At 41.0% G+C, this 16,881-nt stretch overlaps 1 protein-coding gene across 2 annotated transcripts in view; it reads left to right on the plus strand.

Annotated features, from left to right (window-relative positions):
• Positions 1-16,881, plus strand: part of LOC109912945 (BBX high mobility group box domain containing) — a 210,186-nt gene that overhangs the window by 143,025 nt on the left and 50,280 nt on the right. For both annotated transcript variants that reach the window (XM_020512394.2, XM_020512395.2), the window contains exons 3-4: positions 2,554-2,724; positions 4,846-5,088. In XM_020512394.2, coding sequence (XP_020367983.1) covers positions 2,563-2,724; positions 4,846-5,088 — 405 coding nt within the window. In that variant the 5' untranslated portion in view covers positions 2,554-2,562. The remainder of the gene's footprint in view (positions 1-2,553; positions 2,725-4,845; positions 5,089-16,881) is intronic.

Below are 16,881 nucleotides of genomic sequence, written 5' to 3' on the forward strand. Positions count from 1 at the left end.
TCCACAGGCATCAGAAGGTTGATGCCCAATGTGTGAATAATATTTTTCTAAGCACTCGCACCCAAACTTTCCACATAGACATTGAAAATCTAGCACCTAGACACTCTCTTTTTCTCTTTTTCTCCCTGCATGCTTTTCACTCAGTACTCTTTTGCACTAATTTGCTCAAATCTGATTGTTAATATTCTGATACTTTTAGTCCTTTCATGCTTTAAACAGAGTTCCCGTATCATCTCATTCTTACTGGCTTTATGTCCCTCAGTACATTGAGTTAAAAATCCTCACCCTTCATCGCCTTTCCATGCCTTTGTAGCTTACAGATGTTTGGTGCATCTGATGAATACATTAATCCTCCTTTTCTGATTTTTGATATGATCCCAGTTGTTGGTAATACTGGACATGTCAGATTTTAGAGTGAAATCTGGATTAATCGATCTTAAGTTTTACTTCTGAAATTTGCCTACTGCAATGGTTAGTCACTGAGCACGTTGACAAGAGCTTGCCAATGTACTTTTAACAAAAGAACGTCAAAGTTTATTACACACAAAAGGAGAAAAATGAGCTATATAGGAATTGATAGTCTTATTATAAATATCAAAAATAAAAAATTCATCCATTTGTCCTCAAGAGAAATCTGAGCTTAGAGATATCTGAATTCCACTGAAGGCTTTCCCCGTTTCCACTTTAATGTTCCTTGTTCAGTGGGCACGGCTATAATTTTTCTTTTAACTTCTTGCTGAACTTCTGAATTCATTTAATGTGTTTAGTTAATGTTTCTTCGGAGATCCTAAGCAGACTGATGACACAGCTCACAACATGCATTCCTTAAACCCATGCATTCAACAGCCTTGTAGAATATCTTCTGTCTGACACCTTAAAAGCATTCTACTTCTGGAGATCTTCACTTTGAAATAACTCCACAGAAGCCAGGGTCCCATCACCAAGTTACCCATTATTTACATGTGGAGATTTCTTGATATCAATCCAGCTCCCTCACAGCCAGCTCTTGGAGTGAACAGGATGTCTGACACTCCTGTTCTGTTCCCCGAAGTGAGGAGATTCTGAATCCCTGATTATATATTTTCTTGGTTCCCCTACACTAATGCCATCCAGCAGTAGTGCTTATCTTCCCCAGCACCTTTGTTGTGCATGTGCAGGTGTGCGATCCTGTAAAAAAAACACCACGTGTGCAAATAACTTTAATTAAACATACCGCCACCAGGAAAATCACCCATGTGACCAAAGAGTCAGTGTCAAACAGAGCCCCTGTAGGCGGACACTCCTGTTCTTATCTGTCAGCCAGGGCTCTGTGATTGGGACTATTAATCTGGTCCAATCAGGGAGCTCCTTCTGTGAGGTCCACCTGGCTGACCTCATTACAATCACTGTGCACTTACTAACTTCAAAGCCACTAAGGACTTTTTTTCTTCTGCCCTGATTGTTTTGGAAACTGCTGAACTGCATTGCTTATGTTATGGACCTTTTTCTGACTGACTGACCAGTTTCTCTCTCTAAAAGAAATCTACATGCTTATTCACCATTTTTCTGTCTTTCAAAAAGAAACATTTTATTCAGTCTGGTTCCCTTTGTCATTGCACACCTTATTATTAAACAACAGCCCTTCTACTCTTGTTCTGGAAACATTGTACAATTTCTATCAGGGCTTTTTGAAAGCAAATTTAAACACAAGTAATTTCCCTGACACCCCTTCTCCATCTGTCAAACTCAAAACAAAAACCAAAGCCATGTTCTTTGCTTCCTGACCGACACAACATACATACCAAACTTAAAAATCTTACATGGTTCTATGCACTTTAGAAGTCAAATTTCAAGCAATAATGCAATGTACAACGAACCTTCATCACAGCTTCTCTGCAGTATTCCCCTCCTGAGTTACCCACTGTTGGCACAATCTTCAGGTGCCTCAGGGTATCCCTCCATGAACCTCTATGCCACTGCACCACTTAAAGCCTTCCTCCCTAGATGTGGCTTAGCGCCTGCACCTTTATTTCTCTTTCCCACAACCCTGCCTACACTCACCCGCGTAAAACTAGGGGGAGCATTTTTTTTGCATTGAGGATGCTCTATGACTGTGTGTTGCTGTTGATTATAGTTAATATCATTTTTCCATGTTTAAAAAAAATCTAATTTACAAGCTCTGAAATTAATCAAAAAAGTTAAAAGTAGCCAATCAAACAACTATCAATGGTGTGCTTCTATTAAGCATCCAGCCAAGATGTAGAGACTTGTCTTGTGGGAGGACACTTTCCCCTTTAAGAATCTCTGCAGCAAGCGAGCAGGTGCTGAGACTGCCGCTCCCTTATTCTTATTACTGGCTGACAGCAGTGCACTAGAGGGAGCTGTTGCTTTCACAGTCCCCCACAAGAATATTATGAATCTTTGTAACAATAAGCTGTATCACAATTGTTCATAATTCTGTAATTTGAAGATTAATATTCATACCTGGGGTTCGATGAATACGCCACCTTGGCTCTGTTATATCAGGATATCCCGAATTACTAATCATGTGCTGTTTCTGTTTGTGTTATGCAGCACAGCACCATGAAAGCCAGCAGCAGAAATAAAGACCACTCAGCAGATGGCGATGGAACTGGAAAAAGACCAAAGCGGAAGTGTCTTCAGTGGCATCCTCTGCTTGCCAAAAAGATGCTGGACTTCTCTGAGGAGGAGGAGGAGGATGAGGAAGATGAAGATATTGACAAGGTAGAAGTGGGAATTGGTATTGTAGACTACATAATGCTATTTTTAAACTTGGGAACTGATTTGCTTACTCCTGTTCCTATGTTGATTGACAGTAGTTTAAGGAATTTAACAATGCTTGCAGGCACACAAGCTATGAATACTTAAAGAAGTCATAACTCAGTTAAGCAGAAAAAAAAGATATTTGTTAATCTTTTTCTGCATTATCCATTAGCCACTTTTAACATTATCGGCTATTCAGTTTTTCTCTGCCTATTCTAAGTGATTCATTTTCTGTGTCCATTCCTATCTCTATCAACGCAACCGTTTAATCTCCTTAGCCTCTCCGGTTTCCTCCAATCATCCCTGGACTTCTCCTGCTTTGACAGACAAACAATTGCTCTGTGATATCTTCTACAAACAGGGGTCAGCATTTGCTTGTATATTGAACAGCCTGCTGCCATGACCATCATTGATTCCAAAGTTGTTCCAGTTCTTTCATGACTGTGACTCTGACAAAAGGTCTTGAATGATTTGTAATTTTCTCTGCTTTAACATTGTCAAACCAAAGCCATGCTTTTTTACTTTTCCCATCTCCAGCACATGCAAGCCTCTCGGACAGTTTCCATCGGCCTCCCTAGTTGTTCACATGGGCAGCCTTCACTTTTTGACCCTATTAGTTAATCAGGCTGCTTTCATCAGTGTAGGATCATAATTTTTTATAGATAAGAAGATCATTTACACCGTTTATTTCTAGCAGAATATTCTACCTTCCCTTCAGTTCTTTGTAGTTAATAAAGTCCCATTAGCTGCCATCATGGGTTTAAATCTGTGACTCCAGAGTATTAGCCTGGGTCCCGAGGTTAACAATTCAGTGACACCACCATCTCTCCCTAAGTTCATAACTTAGATGTCTGCCATGTTTACTGAGCTCCAGAAGGAGCTTACGCAAGGAACTTTGACAAGGATCATGCACACACGCACGCACACCTTTTCCTTGATCCAAATTCTAACAAAACTCCTCTTTCTTTGTTATCTGAAATGAGAACGCTGGGATCTGGCTATCTTTTAATCACACACCTATCATCAGATTGTTGAACTGACTGTTCATGAATCCAAATAGACCATTGTTTTAGCACCTCCAATCCAAACCTTCAAAGGAATGTTGATGTAGCTCTAGCCATCTTGAGACCAATTCATTCACTTTTCTAATGCCACCACACCCTTTTATGTCAAGCTGTAGAGCCTAATCTTAGCAGATCTTGTATCCAGATATGTTACAGGCACAGTTAGGGAACAAGCTATTTGCTTAACCATTAACTACTTAAATTGGGGATCCATGCTTTCATAACTCCTGGCCTACCTCCTGAACTACTGTCACAGGTGAAGCCTATGGAGCAGCCAGGTCCAACATTGGCTTTCAAAATCAACATTTAATAGTGTACATGTTCTTCCTATATAACACTGAAGTTACATAATTTTGTAATAGAATGCATGACACCATTTCATGCCAATTTAGAGGAAAGGTTAGATGTCAATCTGTGTTCTGCAAATGGGATCAAAGCTGAAACAGGCTTACAGACATGGACTAGCTGATCTAAATATGCTATTGTCCTTGTTCTTGCAATCAGGGTCTATATGTTTCAATTTGGTTGGCTAAGGATTATATTCCAACTCATTTGCATCAATAGAGCAGGTTTGATTAAATTAGAAGCCAAATTCGTGCTTAAAGCTTATATTATTTTAAGTAATTAGGCAAATGTATCGACTGTTGTTATTGTACGCCACAATATATAGTAATATATGGAAGCTTGCTGAGTAATCACATTTTACAATGCTACTTCAAACAATCATCAGTATATTGGATTTTCTGTAAGTACACTTATGCATGAGTTCACAGGAGAAAAAATATGGAAAATAAGGAAATCAATTAATATATCTAAAATAATAAAATCTTCTAAACGTGAGCTAATGTCAGTTCAGCATGAGGATTGCTCTTTAAAAGGAGACCAGTGTTACTTTATGTAACGTGCAACCCTTCAAATCAAGTTTCAATATGAAACTGAAGATTTTTTTTTAACAGTAAAATCAATTTTGTTTTCTTTATGAAATATATTTTCATGCAACTTTACGTTTTTACTGCAGGAAACTTTGCTGAACACTGAGGGTCTTGAACATGAGGCAGATGAAACAGAAGATGATGACTCCTCTGAACAGCGAGCTCGCAGGCCGATGAATGCATTTCTTTTGTTCTGCAAACGCCATCGTTCTCTGGTTCGTCAGCAACATCCTCGCCTAGACAACCGTGGTGCAACCAAAATACTGGCTGACTGGTGGTCTGTTTTAGATCCAAAGGAGAAACAAAAGTACACTGACCTGGCAAAGGAGGTGAGGCAGCATAGCTGTATTTCAGTGTTAACTGTGTTATAGTTGTCCGTGAAATTAGCTCCATCTCTTGCATAAAGCAGGTGATCTTTGAATTAAAGCACTCAAATATTAAAGTCGAAAGTAAATTGTACCTTGACAAAAACAAATTACTGGAGAGAAAGCAGATTTAACATTTCAAGTCGAATGATCATTCTTCAAATCTGCTTCATTCTGCAGCATCTGCAGTCCTTTGTTTTATAGTACTTTGACTGCATTTATATCATTGATAATTGTTATTTATAGGATTTTTCTGTAGGTTTCTAAATATTTAAATTATGGAAACAATGAAGTAAATATTTAACATTAGTGAAATTAATATTCGAGAATTTGTCTACAAGTTTCCATCTGCGTAGGTCTTTTCCACATCTATTGGAAATTCTTATAACTTGCCAGCCATTTTTAAACAAAAAACTCGCACTCTGGAAAGAGATCTAATGGACTTTTATCTATAATATATCTCTATCAGGTTCTTGAGTCGATTTGTAGCTCGGGTTGTGGATGCTGTGGTTGGTTTGCTCGCCGAGCTGGTTCGTTGGTTCGCAGACATTTCATTACCCTGCTGGGTAACATCATCAGCGCGGCCTCCGATGAAGCACTGTTGTGTTTTCCCGCCTGGTATTTAAACTCTGGGGTCCATAGGATTTGATTACCTCGTTTCCGGTTTTCCTTTGAAGTGGTGTATGTATAGGGTCTAGTTCTATGTGTTTGTTGATGGCCTTCTTGGTGGAGAACCAGGCCTGTAGGAATTCCCATGCTGGTCTCTGTTTGGCCTGTCCTAGGGCCCTGGTGTTGTCCCAGTTGAACTGGTGGTTCTCCTTATCTGTGTGAATGGAGATAAGTGAGTGTTGGTTGTGTCTTTTTGTTGCTAGTTGGTGGTTGTGTACACTCGTGGCCAATTTTCTTCCCATCTGTCCAATATAATGTTTATCGCAGTCGTTGCTTGGAATTTTGTATATTACATTGGTTCTGTCCATAGTGGGTAAGGGATCTTTGGTTTGAGTTAGCAGTTGGCGTGGGTTTGTGTGCTACTCTGATTCCCAATGGTCATCAGAGTCTCGTGGTCAGTTCGGGTATGTTCTTGATGTATGGTAGCGTGATGAGTGTGTTAGGGCGTGCAGTATCTTCCTGTTGTTGTTCGTGCGATAAGCATCGTTGGATCCAGTTGTTCGGGTATCCGTTGTCCTTAAATACTTGGTGGAGGTACTCTTCTTCGTTTTGGCATAGTTCTGGGTTGCTACAGTGCGTTGTCGCTCATTTAAATAGTATTTTCACGCAACTTCATTTGTGGGTGTTGGAGTGGTTACTGTTGAAATTCAGTACTTGGTCAGTGTGTGTGGCTTTTCTGTGTACCTTCGTCAGGAATTCTCCGTTGGCCCTGTGTTCTACCATGACATCCAGGAATGGGAGTTGTTCGTTCGTTTCCTCTTCCCTGGTGAATTTTATGCCGGTGAGAATGTTGTTTATTAGTTGGTGTGTCTCCTCTAGTTTGGTCCGTTTGATGACAAAAGTATCGTCCACGAATCAGATCCATAGTTTGGGTTGGATTTGCAGAAGGGCCATGCTTTTGAGACTCGAAATGGCCCTTCCACAAATCCAACCCAAACTATGGATCCGATACGTGGGCGACACTTGCGTCATCATCAAACGGACTGAACTGGAGGAGACACACCAACTAATAAACAACATTCTCACCAGCATCAAATTCACCAGGGAAGAGGAGAAGAACAAACCACTCCCATTCCTCGATGTCATGGTAGAACGCAGGGCCAACGGGGAATTCCTGATGAAGGTACACAGAAAAGCCACACACACTGACCAAGTACTGAATTTCAACAGTAACCACTCCAACACCCACAAATGAAGTTGCGTGAAAACACTATTTAAACGAGCGACAAAGCACTGTAGCAACCCGGAATATGCCAAAACGAAGAAGGGTACCTCCACCAAGTAGTTAAGGACAACGGATACCCGAACAACTGGATCCACGATACTGCACGCCCTAACACACTCATCACGCTACCATACATTAAGAACATATCCGAACTGACCACAAGATTCCTACAACCATTGGGCATCAGAGTAGCACGTCAACCCCACACCAGCTGCTAACTCGAACCAAAAACCCCTTACCCACAATGGACAGAACGAACATAATATACAAAATTCCATGCAAGGCCCGCAACAAACATTACATTGGACAGACAGGAAGCAAATTGGCCACGAGAGTACATGAACACCAACTAGCAACAAAAAGACACTACCAATACTCACTCATCCCCATTCACTCAGATAAGGAAAACCACCAGGTCGATTGGAACAAAACCAGGATCCTAGGACAGTCCAAAGAGAGACAAACACAGGAATTCCTAGAGGGCTGGTTCTCCACCAAGAAGGCCATCAACAAACACATAGAACTAGGCCTTATATATACACCACTGCGAAGGAAAACTGGAAATGAGGTAATCAAATCCAGTGGACCCCAGAGTTTAACTACCAGGCGGGAAAACACAACAGCGCTTCATCGGAGGCTGCACTGATGATGTTACCCAGCAGAGTAATGAAATATCTGTGAACGAGCAAACCAACCACAGTATATCTCTATCAGTAATAGATGCATTCTGTAGGAATTCTCTTCACAGTGTTACTGGCAAGTATTAGTTTCATTTACACATCTGGATTGAGGGATTGATATATCTCTAACCACTTTGAAATATGGACCAGCATTTGCAGTGTAAGAAACATCATTATTAAAGCATAAATTCGACAACGACTTCTGGTGATAGGTGTGGTAATCAGAAGTTGCTGGTTTGAAATGTTCTGCTGCTCAAGCTTTGTGTAGCAGTGTCTTGTGGAGAGGCTCAATACATTAAAATATATGAAGTTGGTGTAGTGCCCACTTGACATCCACTACATTTGCCAAGAAATGAGAGCTTGTCTATTGTAATGTAAGTGAAGTTTTAATTTGTGTAATTAGTCTGAATTACAGCAGAATATCATCTCTGGCAATACATATTAATTTCAAAAGTATGAAGTATCAATCCTCCAGATTTTAATAATTTTTAAAAAACTAACGAGTTTATTACTTAACTTTCTAAAGTTCTTTCTGTTGCTTTTATTTCTCTTGTTATGCTTTATTCCCCTTTCTTCATCTCGTTTTCCGATTTTAAGTTGACTGAAGAATTCTAAGTTTGACTTCATGGTTCAGACCTTCATGCTCAGTAAAGGTTCTTCAGTCTGACTGGTTAAGGAGTTGCTTGCCGTTTTACATAGGTTTGGGATCCTCTGTAAAGGGTAACATGCTCTTTTGTGTTATTAATTGCTGCAACTTCCACAATAAAAGCCTTTCGAATTTCAGTAGGTAAGTGAAATGGATGTTGAGCGCTGTCCTTTCAGCACTGCTGAATCTGGACCAAATCGAAAATGAATCAAAGAGTAAATATTTTACATCTCCCATACGTAACTGTCTTGGTTTATTGAAGTAACTAGATACTATGATTTAGATTATATAGCTCTGTGTAATGACAGATGTGCTCTGCTGAACGTTATACTAAGAATTCATAAATCCGCCACCGCAAATGTAGTATATAAAAACAGTCATGACATGATACTCTCAATTAGCACTTCTCAAAAGTGATTTTAAGTGTCATAAGAATATTACTCATTCACTTCTGATGTGCAAGTTGTCTAGTTGATAGAACATTTAACCCTCCCTGCAATGAAGACACCGGATGGGCAGACAGTTAAAACTGCGCAGGTTCATTTCCAGCCTCGTATGGCAGTATGAATGGTGGCTGATTCAAATCCTTGTTGCTAATGGGCTTTTGCATTTTAATGTACCCTCTTGGCAGTTAGCAATGCCATTTACTCAAAGCTCGTAGGATCTTTTTTGCAATATGCATCAAGATTCGATGGCACCATTGGGATTCAATTGCTAGATTTAACTGAGCGGAATGCGTAAGAAGCCACAGTAAGGTCCTTCCAGGCTGACCTGGAAAGAAAATGATCAGGGTTATGAGAGTAAGCTGTTTCAGAAAAAAACCTGTGCCATATATTGTAAAATATATTTCATTGCTATAGACATTATAATATACACACCAGTGAGTAAGGTTGTGTAATTGACATGCATGAAGGTGACTTGATCCTAGAGACATCTTCTTTTCAATTTTTATTTTCAGCTTCTTAAAATTATGTCCAAGGTCTCAAAGGGCTGTTTAGAAATATTCTCTCATTATCCATGTAATGATAAAGATGCAGGTGTTTATCTTTGTTATTTTCCTATTGAGAGAGGGTTTTTCTGCTCCCGATGTGCTGAATATATATATTCTAACACTGCTCGCTGCACGTACCTAGTTTTACCTAGACAAATGAAGTTTTTTGAGCTACTGATTTTAATCAGTGGTATCCTATGACTAATGACGAGTGCAAAGACTATCAAATGAAGACAGCTTTTTACCCTTTCCTTTTGGTTTTCGGCATCCCTCCAGACATGCCAATTATCTGGCCTACACCAAATATGTAACAATATTACTACAGGATTTGTCGTGTCATTGTTACATTAACCCTACTTGCCCCTTTAATACACTTACCATTTGGCAATAAAAACTACCTTGAAAATTTATAGTTTTAGTTATCAGCTGGTCCATCTGTTGGGAACATGTTACTTATTTGAATGCAGTGAAATTAACAACAGTGTTAAAAGTAGTGAACGGCACTCCATTTGCTTGTGCAAATTCAAGTGATAAACCTAAATTTCAGTAGCACCGGCAAGTTGTGGTTGCGAGTGGTATCAATATGTGATCTTAGTTACAGTGTTTGTATAATTTATATTGCCCAATGCTATTTATAGATTCATGGAATGATACAACATAAAAGAAGGCCATTCAACTTGTTGTTCCTATGCAGGCTGTTTGGAAGCTCCTTCCAATTAATATCAGTTCCCTTCCTCATTCCCCACAAACCTGTTTTTTTTTTACCTTCAAGCATTTATCTAATATTCTTTGAATGTTACCATTGAATCTGCACCTACCATCCTTTCAGACTGTAATCCCAGATCACAGCAACTCGCGGTGTAAAATAAATATTTCCATGTGCCGCCTCTTGTATATTTGCTAATTATGTTGAATCTATGTCCTCTGGTTACTGACCTTTCTGCCCCTAGAAACAACTTCTCCTTATTTATCCTCTGTGGATGTGAGTAATCTGAAGTAAGATTAGAAACTCAGCAGGCCTGGCAGCATCCGTGGAGAGAAAGCGAAGTTAACATTTTGAGTCCAGTGACTTCCTCAAAAGAAGTGCTTCTTCAGGGATGCTACCAGGCCTGTTAAGTTTCTCCAGCAATTTCTACTTTTGCTTCGGATTTCGAGTATGCACAGATTGCTGAAAATAGAAAATGCTGGAAAGTGGTCTGGTGGCACCTGCAGATGGAAAAAGAGTGAATAATTCAGGTTGGCGACTAGCTCTGTTGAAAGATCATTGACCAGAATATTAACCTCGATGTTAACCTCTACAGATCCTGTCAGATTTGCTGAGTGTTTAGTTCATATTGCCTCTTCTAATTGTTCCTACCAAAATGATTCACTTCATGTTTCTAGGTCAAATGCCATCTGTCATGTGTTTACTCAGTTCAGTATTCTGTTTTTGATCTCATTATATCAGTTACTGTTCTCTTCATTACTCATTCCACATGCAAATTCCCTGTTATCTCAGGTGTTGAAATCATGCCCTCTGTATATATCAAAAGGAACAATGCTGCTGATACTGGACCAAAGGGTCTGTTTCTGTGCTGTATGACTCTATGATCCTTGAGAAACACCACTGTATTGTTCCCTCCTGTCTGAAAAACACCTGTAAACCACTACTCACTGTTTTGTGTCCATTAGCCAATCTTTTAGCCATGCTGTCACTATCCTTTTAATGTTGCTCTCAAGTCCATACTCTCAAGTATTTTATCAAATGCATTTTGAAAGACTGTGTGCATATCATCAACTGTGTGGCCCTTACCAATTTCCACCTTCATCAAAGAGCTCAATCAATTTAATTTTAACAAATCCTCACTAGCTTTCATCTATTAGCTCCTACTTTTTCAAGCTTGATGGTTTCTGATGTTGGCTGTACATTATCTCTTGCAAGTGGTCACATCCCACCATGTGACCTGGCTTTCTCCACTTGACCTTGTCTGTAGCATAGCCAAAAGATGCTATTGACACCTGCGTCCTGTGAAAGATTCAGAAAACAAAGCTATCATGTCATATTCTTGACAATTAAATAATGTTGAATGCCAGCCAGCACTAAGTTTCAGGTTTATTATGACCAGAATGTCTTTAATCTAAAATATACTAATTTGTGCAGGTCCAACTTTTCATCATAATTTTGATTTCTGCCTACTAGACCTTTATTAAACAATTTTGTGCAGTTGACTTGCAATAATCCAATAATGCCCAGCTCCCCTTCCCTTCTCCTGCTGGAACTGAAAAATAGTCCTGCAGCAGGATTGTCATTTGTGCAGCTACATATGGAGGTGAGCTGAAAAGTGGGAGGAACTACTGGGTTTCACCTTCCAGGTGCCATATTTAAAAAGTGCCTGGCTAGCACTGAGCACTCTGCAACGCAGGACCAGGGGATACTCATAAAAGAAATGAGATGCTGCTTCCCAGGGATGGCAAGAAGAGGCTTCAAGAGTTACTAATACAGCCTGGGTGGTAATGGTTGCATTGGTCAGTGCCTTTGGCGACCAGAGGAATGACTGTGTCACAAGAGGATGGATGATGTCCTGTGCTCTGCCAGGGTAAATGCTACTTTCTCCTTAATATTTCATTCTCCTGCGAGTATGAGTTAGCATTGTAAGTTTGCCACTGCACAGGCCTGCACAAAGAAGATCGGGTGCTAGACACATCTCCAGCACATGCCTCACGTGCAATCACTGTCAGTCAATCCATTGCAGCTACTAGTGTTGCAATTCCTGCATCACAGTGGTACTGCTTCTCACAGATCTGCCAGGGCGTTCTCAGAGAACAGAAGATGAGCTTCAGTACTCTTAAACCCACACTCTACCAGCTCATTAATCTTCCATTGCACCCAGGAGAACATACGCATCATGCAGCTTTTTACCAAAGGCTTGCATGGGGAAGGACACCAACAAGAAATATCACTTTAGGATGAATGAGTTGTACAATTACCAGGTGCACACATCATGTAGAGCTTTGTTGATCTCTGTCAACCCTAACCCTTTGACCACACTGAAACACGTCTCATTCAGAAGCCTTTAATTTTCAACTTTCCATTTAAGACATCCTTCTTACAGTAACACAGCTGGACAATTGCAGCTTCAGCAATTGAGATCTCTGTCTGTAGCTATCAATGCACATAAAACACTCACATACCAATGGTAATGTCTCTTCATGTTTCTCACCTGCAAGGGATAAAAATGCAGAACCAGTGAAAATGCACACAGATGCGGCTCGAGTTGGGTGCCTAACGTAAGAGCCCTCACCACTTTCAAGCAGCAGACCCCTGAGCTGGCAAGAGAGCAAGGCGAATATAATCTGTGCAGAATAGGAAATTAGATATGTGCAGTCACCTTAGGGAGAGTTCCTCCAAGCAGCTACTTCCAGCTATCCATCAAGCAGAAACATCTTAATAAAACGTTGGGTAAGGGTGGCACCTCGCGACAAGCACATCTTTGTCTTCCTCTGCAGCCTCCAGTTCACAGACTGAAGCAAGGGTCAGACAAAAGACAACGAGCTCTCAGACCCATCTCTTTGAGCCCTACTGAACACACCTCTGAGCAGAAACAGCCATGAGTCTCAGAGAAAACCCTGTCAAGGCACTCCACCTCACCATCCACCAGTGCAGAGACATTCGTCTCAATGGGTAATGAATGGAGAGTATACTAAGGGTTGCATTCTGGTGAGCACAAACCTGCAGCTAGCAGGGGAAGAAATGACTGAAATTTCTGACACTGAGGGCAGCTGGAGAACAGGCATCTGCTGCACCCAGTACAGGTAATGAGCCTCTGGACTTGGCCATTAATGGGCAGATGGGGATGCAGAGGCAAACAGGGGCAAGGTCTGGCAGAAGTGGCAGTAATCATGTTTCGACTGGAACAAAGCGCAGAGGATTCTGCCCAAGGTCTGTACACTGTCATGGCTCCAACAGGAGAGCAAGGCTGTCTCCGTGGGGAAACAAGACCAACAGAAAGAACAGCATCTGCCAATCTGTGGGGCTCGGGCCATCACCCCGTTGCTTGACTCATGGGTGCATTCATTTGCTGGCTTGGCGAGAGGAAGCCAAGAGACTTTGACCAACCTCCAGATGTCCCCTCCCCTTGAGAGGTGAGGTGGGGTGCCAGTGTGCACTGACTGGGAGGAAGAGTGCCAGAGAATCTGGGCACTAGAGGTGTCCTGCTGCACCAAATCCTCTCCCGTCACGGACCCAGGAGGTTGTCTCTGTGCAGCCAGTGAACTCATCTGAGATCAAGCAGCAGAGCAGTCAGCAGGCTTCCTTGAACTCAGCTGTGACTCCTGATGTGGCACCACAAAGTAGTGTTAAAATGAGAAATAGTAATGAATGTTGAAGTAATTTGGATGTCTGGGTGTCAGCCTACATTGAGAGCTAATAAAACACTTTCAGTGGTCTTGTTAAATCTGTTAAGGACTGCTAACTGTATGTGGCTTCCTTGTAGTTCTGCTTGAGGAGTTACAGTGACCCTGCATGGCCTTCTTCATGTCCACTATGATGATGTTTCTATTTATGACAAAGAATTTCCTCTCTCTGAAAGATCAGCCAAACACAAATGTGCCTTCCTACCCAGAGTGAGCTTGTGCCAGTGCTATTAACTTTTAGTGGAGCCTGGGAACCCCTCATTTCATGAGTCTCCATTTTACCAGAGACAGCAGTCCTCAATTGAATTGGGACATTGTTGAGAAGTTGATCATGACAGTGTTATAACGTGGAGGATGTTGGAATCAGCTGTTTTAATTTTTGAACTATGGCGATTTTGTTCCCTATACCTGTACTTTAAGGATAAAGGACACTTCTGAGACTGTAATTATGAAAAGAGGAAAATAGATAATACAGAGGAAAATGAAAGAGTGTAGAGTTGTCACTTGCATTCCCTGTAAAATAACAAATACTGCATTGATTTCAAGTGAAGATGTCACAACATGTGAAACAAGCAAGGTGTATTCATCTATAGTGATGTAAGTAAATGAGACCAAACTAGCAGTTTTCTATGCCTACTCCTATTTTTAAAAGTAGCAAGGCAAATTATACATGTTTGGTAAAGTATAGGAAAATGTCACTGCAACAGTATTTTCTTTGGTTGATTTTGCTGTTTAATATTTTCCTCTGCAGACCATCAGTTTCACTTGCGATATATTAGAATATTGTGTGCCTACACTCATTCAGTTCATTCATTTCTATTGACTGCACTTAAAAGCTAACTCCATTAAGTGAATGCATTTATATACGGTGTTTATTTTACAACCCGAGTATGCCAACAATATACAGTGTAATGCGTGATATTGTAGGCTAAATTTTATGAAGGATGCTGGGGCATTGATTCAGGCTAAAAGGGGATCCTGAGCCTGCACTTAGCGGCCCCAGGATCTGCTCAGCAACTTTATCGCAGGTCAGCCCTTAATTGGCTGCTTGGGAGCCCAGTCATGTAGCTGATAGCTGTGAAGCCTCCTCAGAGCCATCAGGAGAGCTGGGTGCTCCTGAGGTGTGCAGTAGATGTCAGGCAAGTAAGTTCTAAAAATAAGCTAAATTCCAGAAAAGTTGAGAGCCAGAAGGAAAACCCACCATTGGGGTCTACTGTTGTGTGCTGGAAATCAAGTCCCACTATTTCCAGTGTTTTTAAAAAAGTATACAAAATTCCCCAATTTACCTGTCTATCAGACCCAGACTGATAGAAAACATGAACCTTCATGTACTGAACATGAATCTAAGAGACATCTTGATAAATACATGAATTGGCAGGGAATAGGGGATACGGACAGTATAGAGGCAGGTTTGTCATTTAGAAGGGAATCGTGTCAGTGCGGTCTTGATGGGTCAAAGGGCCTGTTCCTGTGCTGTACTATTCTTTGTCCTATTTATTACAAGTAATTAGACTCTAGCTGCAGATAAACTGTTATGAGTGGTTGGCATATTAATTAGAACTCTAATCCCCTTATAAAGTCCCTGTTACACACACTCAGACCGACAAACAGAATAAAGCATTATCGGACAGAGGGGGGAAAACTGGGAAAGAAAGTTCTGTAGTCTTTATTCCCAGGTTCTGTTGTAGAGATGTTCTTTATTACTCTTCTGCTGACCAGAACTTTCCTTCAGTCATCGTTCTCTGGATGCTTCCACTGGTTGGTAATAGACACAAGGTGGCTGGTGCACTTGTAAAAAGTCTCTGGCTTATCAGTTAAACGTGACAGTTTACAACAACACCTTTAGATAAAATGATTTTCTTCACGATTACAGTGAGTTTTGACTGAAGAGAATAGTGTGGTGAAGAACTGAACTGCCTGACTCAGCCCCGCTCTGCCCGTCTCTCTGCCACCCCCTCTGTGTCTCTGTGTCTCTCTCTCTGTCTCTCTTTCTCTTTCTCTCTGTGTCTGTGTCTCTGTCTCTGTGTGTCTCTCTGTCTGTGTCTCTCTCGCTCTCTCTCTGTCTGTGTCTCTCTCGCTTGCTGTCTGTCAGTCTGTGTCTCTCTCTCTCTCTGTTTGTGTGTGTGTCTCTGTCTGTGTCTGTCTCTCTCTCTGTGCCTCTGTCTGTCTGTCTGTCTGTCTCTCTCTCTCTCCTCTCTCTCTCTCTCTCTCTCTGTCCATTCCCCCCCCTCCGTCTGTCTCTGATCATTGTCACTGGGAGACCATTTCCTTTTAGCTGGTGACTTCCCCAGTGGTAGAGGATCGCCCTGCCATTGGGAACACTCTGCCCTGCAAAATGACCATCAGTCTAGTTTTTAATTATGTAAATCCTTGAGGCGGGAGGCCTTGCCACATCTGGTTTCACATTAGGTAATGCTCTGATGGCGGAACTGTGTCAGGAAATCAATCTTACCTGGGCTCCTGGGACTTCACTGGCCCTCCCACCTCCCATGAACCATTAAAGTTCTCAGCTGTATTTCTGTAATTATTTATTGGAAATCCTTTCATCATATTTCAAGCTTTATCTGACCATGTGCACCAAAAATATTTGCTTCACAATTCATTATCCTATATACTGAAGATTATATTAATTGAAAGACAGTAGGACAATGTTTCCTCAGCTGTCTGTCAGAATCACTGTCCATATTTTTAAAGGCAGAAAATGCCACCTTTCCAGTGGTTTAGTTGTCTGTCTCTAGAAACACTGGATTATTGGTAGCAGAGCTAACTGGCTGCCGTGTTGTACTGCTTGCAGTTAAGCTGAGCTCTCCATTTCCCTGTGCATGCCAGAAATGTGACACTAACATTGTTGGATTGTTGATGGCATTTTCTGTTCTTTAAGAAGACTTACAATGAGAAGAATAGATGTAAAATTTATGAGACTTGGCTGGAAAGTAAAATTGCAAAATGGATATGGAAGGAAATTTCTCCGACTTGAAAAATGTGGTGAATGATGTTCAACAGTAGTGTGCATTGGAGGGAAAGAGGCTGGGTTTATGTGGGGGAGTTGGCGGGGGTGGGGAAGCACTCTTACTTATTAAATACATGAGTTATCTGGATATGTGTAATGTAATTGTAAATAATGCCAAAGTAAAAAATTGTGGGTAGGATCATG

Source organism: Rhincodon typus, chromosome 11 (assembly GCF_021869965.1).
Source record: "Rhincodon typus isolate 14 chromosome 11, sRhiTyp1.1, whole genome shotgun sequence".
In the NCBI taxonomy this organism is placed as follows: domain Eukaryota; kingdom Metazoa; phylum Chordata; class Chondrichthyes; order Orectolobiformes; family Rhincodontidae; genus Rhincodon; species Rhincodon typus.